Source organism: Alternaria infectoria (genome assembly GCF_024043175.1).
Source record: "Alternaria infectoria strain BMP 0036 chromosome Unknown scaffold_11, whole genome shotgun sequence".
NCBI lineage: Eukaryota > Fungi > Ascomycota > Dothideomycetes > Pleosporales > Pleosporaceae > Alternaria > Alternaria infectoria.
Genome location: NW_026250700.1, coordinates 1,061,576 through 1,073,581, shown reverse-complemented (window position 1 = coordinate 1,073,581; position 12,006 = coordinate 1,061,576). Strand labels below are relative to the sequence as shown.

The following is a 12,006-nucleotide window of genomic DNA, read 5'->3' as shown; positions in this document are numbered from 1 at the left end:
CGCATGCATTCGATAAGCCGACAAAGTAGATGGTGTGGTTGGAAAACGCCATGGCATTGGCTCAAACCACTCGCAATTTGGCGAGCGTAATGGCATACTACCTTATACGGCCCCGAGGGGCTATGCGCAAGGCAGAGAATCTGTCGCTGCGCAGTTTATGCGACATATCCCCCTGCTTATGTCAAACAACAAGATCTTTTACGGAGGTGGATGCACGTCAGGATTCAATAAGCAGGTGTATTTTTCTGAAAGACAAGAGACGAATCGCCATTGAGCTACGATGGCGATTGTCGGGTGTATATGCCTGGGTCGAGTCAGCTCGGGCTTGTTTAGGCTAGTGTGGAAAGCTTGTCCTGAGAGGACTGCACTTCGCATATTAGTTGACGGCCCCATTCAGCTGGGAATCTCATGTCAGCTTACAGTCTCAAGCTTGCCTACTCCATGCTTTCATGACGTCTTTCTCTGCGGGGCGGTCCGTTCAGCGAATTGTACGATCAATAATAATAGGACGGGCATTCTGCAGAAAGTTGTGTCACCAAAGACCACCGGAACTGCACCAAGCACTGTTGTCGAAAAGGCTGTGAAGGGTGCGTTGCGGCATTGTTTGAGGACCATGCCCCGCAGTCGCGCACGCGAGCGGTACCGTAACATTCGTCGGATCTTGCGTGCAATCTTGGAGCTTCGTCAAAGAAAGTCGTGCGGGTCTTTATTGTGCGGGTGTAAATTACATTACTCTGCCAGGTAGACGCAACGGTACCTGGATAGGTAGAATGAAAAGTGAGCCGCCTACTATCGCGTCGACTAAACACGAGAACATAGTAACTGGAGCACTTCTGCTTTGGCTAGAGACGTTTTGAGGCTGCAGTGGAGCGCGGGCGGGACCGGGTGATAGGCCTGCAAAGCTTTCCGGCTCCGCGCCCTCACCTAGGGGAACATTAGCCGTGTTTTCTGTGCTCTGTCTTCTAGTATCAAGCAAAGAGGTGGATATTTTGCAAGTTCGCGACAAGATAGGCGCTCCGCATACCGTTGTGGACCCGCATACCCCGGCCCGCAGCCTTAGTGCCTCCCAATCATCGCTTGCCGTCTGCCGAGGGAGCAGCCGCCCGTTGCGCGTTGAATCCACGATGAGTCCAGATTAAAGGTCTTTCTCTATTGAGAAGGTCGTTGGTCCTATGGCGGGACAGTCGCTTAGGCTTTCGCTTTGTACTGCGATGGTCGCACTGCGTCCCCCCTGTGCCACCATAAGCACACAGATTTATCAATCGACAGCATGCACATCGGTTGCGTTACATCTATCGATGCGCTTTCGACGAAAGCGCCCGACTTCATCGTCATTGGCGGCGGTATCGGTGGGTTGGTGGTTGCCAATCGTCTGAGCGAGGATGCGGACAAGAGCGTGCTACTGATCGAAGCTGGCGCCAACCGACAAGGAGACCCAAAGATCGACACTGTTGGTATGCTATCAACGCTTTATGGAGACCCTGACTACGATTGGGACTTCATGTCTGAGCCTCAGGTGAGTCCAGCGGCACGATGCAGTGTTGCCGTTAAAGAGAACATCGAGCCCAACTGACAATCGCGCTTGTAAGACACATGTCAACGGTCGACAAATACCGCATCCCCGAGGAAAGGTCCTCGGAGGATCGTCAGCCATCAACTTTGGCGCAGTGGTGTATCCATCAAATGCCAACTTTGAAGCCTGGAAAGCACTCGGCAATGAGGGTTGGGACGCTGCTGGCATCGCGCCGTACCTTCGCAAGTTCAGTCGCTTCACACCACCGAGTGCGGAAACGAAAGAACTCCTCAATATAAGCTACATCAATGAGGAGCTGCATGGCAAAGACGGCCCTGTCCCTGTAACGATTCCAGACGTGTATGGGCCATTCCAGGCCTCGTGGGCTAAGACCCTGGACAAGATGGGTTGGTGCAACACGGATGATCCTATTGAAGGCGAGAAGTTGGGTACATTTGCGTGCGGATTATCCATCGATGCCGAGACGAAAACTCGAGGCTATGCAGCGTCAGCATACTACACCGCGGAAGTTGCCAAGAGACGGAATCTCGAAGTCTTGACGGAAGCGTTCGTCGAAAAAATACTGACGAAGGGCTCTGACAGCTCCGTAGAGGCAACCGGTGTAAGTGTGCGCACAAAGGACGGATCGAGATATGAGATCACAGCGAAGAAAGAGATCATCCTCTCCGCCGGAGCCATTCAGTCACCGCAAATCCTTGAGCTTTCCGGAATCGGCCAGAAAGAGCTTCTTTGCAAGCATGGTATACCGGTAGTTCTCGATAGCCCTGGAGTGGGTGAGAATCTCCAAGACCACGCCATCTCTGCTCCTTCTTTCGAGATCGCCGACGACCAGTTCTCTGGAGACATCATGCGCGATCCGAATATCGTCCAGGCCGTACTCCAACAATACATGACCACCAAGACCGGCCCGCTCGTCGGTATCCCGATCAGCATGACCATGCTTCCGCTAGTCGACTCCGATGGTCGCATCAGCCATGAAGAGATTGCGAAATTGACAAAGGAATACATCAGCGACAAGGGACTGCCACTCTGGAAGAAGAAGCAGTACGAGCAGCTTGAGAAGCAGATCCTAGGCCCCAAAGAGGCAGCAGGATACGCGATGATGCTGCCACTGCAGTTGAACATCTCTTCTGGTGCTACGCAGATGAACGCATTGCTTGCGCCAACTCACCCCAACAACTTCATCACAATAATGGCAGTCAACAATCATCCCTTCTCACGCGGCTTCTGCCACATCCGATCAGCAGATCCGAAGGAAAAGCCCATTCTAGACCCCCAGTATCTTTCTCATCCGCTGGATCTAGAAATCCTCGCCCGGTATACGCAATACATTGAGACCATCGTCAAGACCGAGCCGTTCGCTTCTCTTCTCAAGCCAAGTGGAAGGTTGCCGGAGGGCAAAGAAGCTAAGGATTTGGATACGGCGAAGGAGATCGTCAAAGAGCGATTATTGAGCACGTTTCATCCGACCGGTACATGTGCGATGATGCCGAGGGAACTGAATGGAGTCGTCGACAGCAGATTGAAGGTATACGGAACAAAGAACCTTAGGGTCGTCGACGCGTCGATCTTCCCGATGGAGACGTTGGGTAATATACAGGCAACGGTGTACGCTGTGGCGGAGAAAGCAGCCGACATCATAAAAGATGACTGGAAGATGTGAAGGCGATATGCGAGTACATTCGTATAAATATAAGGAATCGAGATCAGCCTATTCTAGCACTATCATCACATGCCCACAATGCTCGAAAATGGCGTCTGGACGGTGTGATAGGAAGTCATACGGGCGATGTTCGAATTGACTTGCTCGACTTGTTTGTTTTCAGCTCTACTTACCAGGTTGACCAGCCACGCCCAACTGCTTCCTGGTACGGCGCAATCGTGAAGTTTTGCGTGTCGCCGTTGGAAAGGTAATACATGTCATCGCCCGCGTGCTGCGGGCCAACACCATATTCTTCGCCAGTTTGAAACGCTCGTAGAGTGACTTGAGTTGCCGGAAGTACACCATCAACCGCACATTCTTCTATTACTTCCTCGGCCAATACATGAAGCTTTTCTTCGGGGAGAGGATCGAAGCTTATACTGCGTGCAGACTGCTTGTCCATGCACCAGTTGGCTCCTTGGTAGCTGTAGAGACGCCCTCGTAGCCAGTCGCAATTTTCGTATTCTATGTAACTCGGTACGAAGCCAGGTAGACTCCCGCTGGGGATGATGGAAGTCTCGAAGTGTATGATTTGACTAGGATAGTCGCCTCGGTGGCGTTTCTCTTCGAGATAGTGGGCGATGCAGGCTTTGTCGCATTCTTCAACCGCCGCACCGGGCATAGGCAGGAAATGTAACTCCAGACGGTAGGGACATCCATAGGCAGAGTACGGGGTGTCTTGGATGAGAGCTTCGAGAAGTTCGACCGGCTGGACATTCCCTGGATTAACGTCCTGATGGGTGAAATAGACGTGAAAACTGTAGAGCGGTGGAAGTGGACATGTTTGTCTGCCTCTGAACACCATGAGCGCCTCTTTGCCGGCATGGTCGGTGAATGGAAGAAGATGTATTTTGACGCGATACATGCGACCCAATTTCCCTAGGCCTCCGCTCATGGTCGCGCTGTTTTCGTCTCTCTTTGGGATCGAGCGGGTTGTTGCAGGCTGACGAGACTGATACACGGAGGCGATGGGAAGACGCGTTGGTGCCTAGTCGCGGAGACGCCAGCGCACGTGCATGACCAAGGCTAGCCGAATTCATCAGCCAATCTAGCTGGAGGCATCTCATGCTATATGTGATCAAGTCTCGGTTGTACGTGAGTGTGTTTGGGTGTGATGTGCGCTGCGACCTTCCGCACTTTTCCAGTAGTCACGCAGTTTGCCTGTGGAGAGGACGCTTCTTGGTGGCTGGCTTTCGTCATGACTCCGCACGTACACGGAAGGAACTGCGGAGACTGCATCGAGACATGACTGATAGTGCCCCGTTCAGACTGCGCGACGCCAGCGGAGCGGTAGAGAGATAAACAGCGTAAATGATGGGGAACAGTACCCGTTTTCTGGTGTCATGATGGATGCGACGCGTCGACGCGAGTGAGGCCGGTGGCGCGCGAGGTCTGTGCTTGCGCCCGGGCGGGCAAGCCGTGAAATCCCGTTGGGCAGCATCACGTGTCAACTTTTGGTTCGCAGCAAAGGCTCGAATATCGCAGCAACGCATAGAAGCCAGCAGTAGCACGCCTCCGTATCTGCTCTCGGTTTATCGCGACAACCGCAGTCTTACTTCTCCCACGACTCCATCCTTACATTAATTCTCCGCGCATCCAAGCCATAGCCGACGAAACAATGGCCGACGGTGAAAATCCCCTACTCATCGACGATATCAGTCAGGCTGACCCGAACAAATATCATCCGTCCGACGTTCTACTCTACAAGTGGTACACTGCCAAGCAAATAGCTGGCAGCCAAAACCGTTCAGCACTCTATGCGTCAGCTGCTATGCGAGAGGCCCTGGGTGAGGTACCACCCCGAGTGCCGTGGCCTCTTCCATTTCCTCGTCCGCGCGAGCAATTGGAGATTGGTGTCGAAGAGTGGAGAGAAACAAGTCTGCGCATCATCGACCAGCGTATCGCACTCTACGACTCAAAGTCCTTCGGAAAGCGTTCCCCACTTGCGACCCCTCCGGCCAAATCGGAAAACAAGAATAGCCTCCCCCATCGCGCCTTAGGTATCAAGGAGCTGCTTGAGCAGATACTCCGATACGCCACGCCAAGCACACAGTACGCTGCATGGAACGTTTCGAAAGGTTGGAGAGATATGGTGAGATACATCCTGCAAACTCAATTCCGCATTCCATATCCGTGCGGACCTGTCGAGTATGGTGACGCTATTCAGCCTGACCTGAACTGGTTGCAACCATCGGACTCCGAGATCGCAAGGTTTCAGGAAATCGTGGATCAACTGTTGCAGAACTCATATTGCGGGTTGTTCCCCGACTCCTTCTTCACGGCACGGCTGTCGCATGCAGATAAGCTGCCACTGTCGACATTCGATGAATTCGCCGCATTCTGTGAATGTGTTCTCCCAGTAGAGTCTACGGCAGCGCCTCTTTCTCGAGATGATGGACCTTGCTGGCAGGATCTAAGTCAATTCGAGGTAAACCCACACTTCACCGACCGGTTTGGGGATAGTCTGCAGCCAATGGATGGTGGCTACGCTCTTACTATAACGCCTCACATAAAGCGACATGTGAGAGATCAGGCATTAATGCCAGAGCTGAACGAGCTCGTTCACACCATGTTCCTTACGAATCCCCCATGTAAAGGCTTGGGTATATACGCCTTTGGTCCGGAGACGAGATTCAGAGACTTAGAACTAATTGAAAGAATCCACAACGTGGACGGCATTCGTATTAGAGATCTCTTGCCACCAATCCAGCAGCATCTCTCCGTGGCAATTGAGCGCTGGCGTCATAGATCCCTCTCTATGCGCGAAGTCATTGCGGATGAGTCGTGGATCGGAATGTCGTCTGACTCGGAGAAACTCTCAAAGTGGACTGAACCTGGCCTTCCGCAACTCCTGTTCTTTCTCGAGTCAGCGGATCATAATGAATTTGATCCAACGTTCGCACAAGCCCTTTTTCAAACTCGCGATTCCTGGATCGAGCGCGAGGCACAGTGGAAACGACCTATCTGAAGTCTACGTTACCTTCGGACTTGTCAGTCTTCGTCTTGGTTTGAATGTACACTGTAGCGCAACGGGTTTAATCCGTTCCTCTTATGAGATGTAGGCACCGACGAGATGAGATGAGATGAACAAACCGATGCTGATGACGCGGCGAGTTCATCTTACATGACCTCGTAGTGCGACACCTCTCTACAGCCTCAGAAAAACAACCCCAATATTACTCCCACACTCCCTTCCTTTTCGTAACCAGATTAGCCACACCTACATTAGTCCTGCTTAGTCGTACACCCACCAGCTTACCCATCCCACTATGCAGTTTATGTTTTCCCTCGTGGCAGCCTCAGCCTACGTGTCTTATTTTTCTTTTCCGTTCGGCGTCCGCGCATCCGAACTCTTGGGGAAAGAAAACAAAGGAGAGAGCCCGGAGTCCCCCAAACCCAAGATAGTTGGCACGTCACTATGAGCGCGAGACGAGATTAGGACAGGGGGTTCAATTACCCGGCCGATCTGGTATCGGGTGCTGGATCGGGAAGGGGATGGTAAGTGGAAGTCTAGCATCGCCTTCGCACGGACGCTAGAGTGTGGAAGGGGTTGGTGATGAGGGAGTCGGAGTATGTACCCGCACTTTCGAAATGAGTAATCGGATGCGCAAGAGCCATAGTGGGTATCTTTCAAATAGAATACTCAGGAGATATTCGCTAGAAATGTCTGGCTACCCCTTTGGACCCAGTGTACCATCGCGACTAATCAGTCGGCAGATCGAAATAACCGCTGCACTGACGATATGGAGATACTAGAAAGAACTCTAAGACAGCTTCCAGGCAACCAGCACCGTGCCCTTAACCCGGAAGAACTACCGATGGGTGACAACGTGATGAACCGTGAGTAATCGCGGGTACCTGTGCAAAGCATGACGAACGCGATATCAGTGCTCGACTACCGATGTAGTCGCCATGGGACATCGCTGATGAGTGTGGCTTCGTGATCGTCGGCGACATGGGTTGACCAGGGGAGGCGAGACGGCCTGGGAAGAGTCGAGACGTTCATCACATCGTATCGTGTAGTTATTCGCTGATATCCCGAAAGGATATGACGAGTCAGCACACTGAAGGACGTGCAGACGCGCATACCCTTCCGCGTGGCACTTGCAAGGAAGAGCCAGAGCATGTCGAGCCGATATAGTTGCCGCCGTCTTCGGGGAATTTCCTAGGTGCTGTATTAAGTTGTAGCTACCTCACTACCAAGATTGCAGTGTGGATCGGACGCGATGGTCGTGACAATTATCGATCACCGTGGATATCATGACCACGCCTCTGGCCGTGATGCATTCCTGTGGACTTGTAACGTCCTTGTTGAGAGCAATAACCCATGCTGAGGACGTTTGTAGTCTTCAACGGTGTGATGCTAGGGCCAATAGCTGGTCAATTGGAAGCCGTCCCGCAGTCGCATGTCTAGCCGTTAGGACAGGACTGGTTTTGTAATGCTCTGAATCAGTCCTGATATGGCGCAATCAAAACACACTTCCGAGGAGTCAACAACATGTTGAGCGACGAAAGGGGACATCGATCAGCTTGGACATGTCGTGGACGTCCAATCGTATGCTGTAGCCGGCACCAGACGGGAAAGGGAAGCTTTGTCACTTAGCCGCTGTGGTTAGCGGGTCTCTAATTCGAGGCCGTACCCCACAGCACTGGACCCACGCGGGTGCCGAGATAGGGACAGGAGCTGCGCCCGTGTTGTGGGAGTGGTTTTTGGTAGCCAATACTTGGGGAGCTGAAAAGTAAAACCGTTGCCAACGAGCGAGCACGGTGGCTTCTGTATACACGACGTCGTGTGCATGTCGGTAGATGAGATGCATGTGCATGCCTCCAGGGAGTGGAGCACAGCCGCGGAAGGATCATTAGTGTTTTGACAGTGGAAGTACGTAACGGCTGAGTATTCCCAAAGGCCAGGAATTGCTGGCGGGGAAGCGGCTTGGATAGAGTGATCTTTGCAAGGAAGAGGGATGAAGTCTTCACAGGACCGGGATCAGGTTTCTTGAGTGTGGAAGTCAATCGAGGCCTCGTACGTCCAACTCGAAGTTTCTGCGTGGCGCAATAGGTGCAGTCTGAGGCGCCCGCATAGGCGTCCCTGGTCTTAATGGGTCTCGTAATGTGGATCGCGTGAGTCTCGAAACAACAGCCATGTGTACCTGAGGGTAGGCTGGATCGGGGATACCGCTTACTGTGGCTCCTCTGATCAAAGACACAACGTGCTGACGACACACAGTGGGTAGGTGGTACCGAAGACGCGACGTCACCAAGACAACTAGACAGCGAGAAGACGTCGGCGAGTAGGTTAGGTGGAAGAAGCGGCGGGCGGAGTATTGCCAGCCACGAGAGAGCGGAGACAGCAACAGGCGCCGTCAATGTCCCGCATCCGCAGGGCATCGCGCAGAGCGAAGGCGGATCACACTTTGTCGTGATGCGGTGAGGTTATTCGTTGTTGAGATAGACGAGGCCGGGGGTGGCCCCTGCTGCTAGGCGGGCGATCCGAAATCCGAAAGCGCTTCGCCACGACGGGCGAAATCTCAACGCTGGACCCTTCGATCTCTGCTCACGACACGCGACAATCGCGCGATGGTGGGAAAAGCAGCATTGCGGCTTGCCAGAATGCGGTAGTCTAGAGGACGCCGCTGGTCTCCCAAAGTATCGGCTCATATACGGGCCTCCAAATCAGGTTGTCCTGCGGCAAAACGTCCAGACGCCGGATTCGGTACTACTGCTCAGCTACCCCGGCTCCGGGACAGCGATTGGCCATGCGTGGAATGCGATTCTACCCACTGATGAGCCGCAGCAACAACCTGCCTGAACCCAGTCACATTAACGCTCCACAGTCAGCTCCCGGCTACTGGTCACCCATCCACACTGGTCATTTGTACCAGCAAGTCACAGCGCGAGCTGAAGGGACTACCGACGTCGCTGGTACCTGGACCCCTGCGGGCGAAACCGACACCATTCCGTACCCGCAACGGAGCTCCCGTGGTGCACTGCCAATGGTGCTGCGCAGATGAGCTTTCTGTACTCCAGCATACCATGCTTCCCAACGATGGCCAAGCCCCACTGGAAGTCGAGCCTTTGTGCACGGCGCAGCTGGAGCATACGGGTGGAGATCTGGCTCGCCCTGAGTGAAGGTTATATTCCTGTCCATTCCCAGTCCCGTGCTCTTTGGACGCTGGTGACGCTCGTTCCTCAGTCTCATCCTACTATCGATTAACATCGATTAACAAACGTTCACGGCTTTCGAAACACATACGCCATCACCATGAGGTCTCCCCCGCCCGAGGTCCTTGCGACATGGCCCAAGCCGAACTACGTCGACCCCGTCACGAGGGGCTCAGGCCTGATGATTGTCGAGTTGACATTATTACCCATTGCTATGATTGTGGTCTTCCTCCGACTATGGGTACGGATAGCATGGCTCAAGAAGAGCTGGTATGACGACTACCTTATGATCGTGGCAATGGTCTTCAGTATTGGTACGGAACCCGAACTTGTCATGACTTTCATCATCTAACTCCTTCTACAGGCACAACAGTAATCGTCATCATGGCATCCCAACTGTATGGTTGGGATCGCCACGTTTGGGACCTCAAGCCGCACGAGCTGATGGTCGGTAGACAGGTACGACAATGTGCAACCCGTGTCACCACACGCTGATATTGACGGCTTTAGGCTTCCATGGCAGGCCAAACACTATTCGTCCTGGCCTCTTCCACTGTCAAGATGTCCATCCTCATCTCGTATTTCCGCATCGCGCCAGAGAAGTCGCTCTTCCGCAAGCTCGTCTGGGCAACCTTTGCCCTCGTGTTCGCCGCCTTCGTCGTCTTCATGGTCGCACTCTGGGTACAATGCATGTAAGTACATCCACGTGATCAACTTAGTCCAGTGCTGACAACCGCAGCCCAATCTCCAGCTACTGGACACTGCAAGCCGACCACCGCGACTGCATCCCTGAAGGACCGCCACTGGTTGTGCAAAGTGTTCTCAACGTCGTGACCGACTTCATGATCTACGCGCTACCTATTCCCACGCTCTTCGGCCTCTCGTTACCGACCACCCAACGTATCGGTCTCGTCATTCTCTTCTCGGTCGGCGGTGTCATCGTTGTTGCAAGCAGCTTCCGCGCCTACTGGGTCCACTACACACTCTTCGAAACATACGATGCCACGTGGGAGGGATACCAGATTTGGGTCTGGACTGCCATTGAAACAAACGTTGGTGTCATCTGCGGGTGCATTCCAGCGCTCAAGCCTCTGCTCTTCCCGCACCGGGCAAGACAGCAAGGATCCAAGTACGGCAACAACTCGCAAAACAGCAGAAGGAAGGAGAAGATCACGCCTGTCCTTGACCAAGTCGAGATGGATACGCGGAAGCTCACGGGCGACGATGAGACGCGGCCCGGGACCGCCATCACCCCGGTCCACTTCCGTGCGCCCTCGGAACGACCGATGAGTGGCGATACCGACGATACCGATAAGAGCCGGTTCGATATCGATATAGAGCAGCAAAAAAGCTTCATGTACTGATCGCGAGGCGCAGTACTTTTCACATTACTTAGTTTAATATGCGCATCCGTTCAGCGAGCGATGTTTCAGCTTTCTGTAGGCAGCAGACCCACAAAGAGCCTCTTCTCTTCAACTCACCTCACCACATCTCTTTCCTTTCTGTTTTCTCTTGTCAATACCCGTCGAATACGACAGCTGGGCGGTTTCTTCAAGTTTAGCGAGTTCGAGCTCTTAGAAGCAGCTTCTTCTTCTCGTCGCCTAAAAGGCGTCGAGCACGATAGCGAATCATACGATCACTACACTCTCTTGGCTGTCGCTTCTTTTATGTTTGGCCTCTGATTCGTTCGGTGTCGTGGTGTTCTCGCGACGCGCAACAACCATGTCGCGACTTCTTTTTTCGTCTCGCGAAGACTGCGCCACCGGTTGAAACTGAAGGTGTGCTCACTGTTGCATTGCTTTGCCCCAGTCGTGCCGAAGCGAAGCAAACTATTCAGAGGTCGTCGACTGCTTTATTTCGGGCATTTGGGATTTCACGGAAAGATACTGCCGAAGCGGTCATCATGCGGTGAGATCATTAAATCGGGGGCTGGTTCGTCATGCCGTGTGCATTGAACATCGTCGAAATGAACAGACAGGTTGGTGGTGTGGTCGAGTTGGAGCATGGTGCGACGGCAGAACTTTGCTTTTCTTCTATCCCAGCTGGACCCTGAGTTTGTCGCTTCAACCTCGTGAAATTGGGCTGGCGGTCGGTCTGTGCAGCGAGCATGTCGTCATCCTGCCAACTTACCTCTGTTCTACGCAACCTTCCATCGCAGCTGCAATTTCCATCCAGTGGAGGCTTGAACATGTTTCCGCCCAGAGCTGGACGGTGAGTTGTCAGGCTCGCGGAAAGGCCAACGCAGCGATGTTCCGGCACGGGATGACGTCCACGCCGCAATGTATACGGGCATACGGCGCAGCGGACGTCAGATACCGAATCATGACCTTGTCGCAATGTCGCAATGCCGGAATTGGTGTCTCATACAACGAGCGCATTTGCGATATTGTCGGGCATAGGAGCTTTTTCAAGAGTCAGGAACCACTCCCGAGTATTTGGGCGGCTGGGCCTCAAACGGTGGCTTGGAGGCTAGCGACAGGGCTGAAGGCCAAACCTCGGCACCAATCCACTGGCACCAGCGACAGGCTGCATACTGCTGCAGCATGATGTCTGCAGACAGCTGTTCACCGCTTCTAGCGCCTGCAGTGTGAATTTAGCGATTGCGAAG

At 53.4% G+C, this 12,006-nt stretch overlaps 2 protein-coding genes across 2 annotated transcripts; both read left to right on the top strand.

Annotated features, from left to right (window-relative positions):
• Window positions 1–1,270: 1,270 nt before the first annotated feature.
• J4E92_007212 (uncharacterized protein) lies at window positions 1,271–3,197 on the top strand (the record flags this gene model as incomplete). Its single annotated transcript, XM_051498575.1, has 2 exons — window positions 1,271–1,516; window positions 1,590–3,197. 2 exons carry the CDS (start codon window positions 1,271–1,273, stop codon window positions 3,195–3,197), a joined length of 1,854 nt encoding a protein of 617 aa, XP_051351509.1.
• Window positions 3,198–9,498: 6,301 nt separating this feature from the next.
• On the top strand, window positions 9,499–10,762 carry J4E92_007211 (uncharacterized protein; the record flags this gene model as incomplete). Its single annotated transcript, XM_051498574.1, has 4 exons — window positions 9,499–9,712; window positions 9,763–9,857; window positions 9,909–10,090; window positions 10,138–10,762. 4 exons carry the CDS (start codon window positions 9,499–9,501, stop codon window positions 10,760–10,762), a joined length of 1,116 nt encoding a protein of 371 aa, XP_051351508.1.
• Between the last annotated feature and the right edge of the window lie 1,244 nt (window positions 10,763–12,006).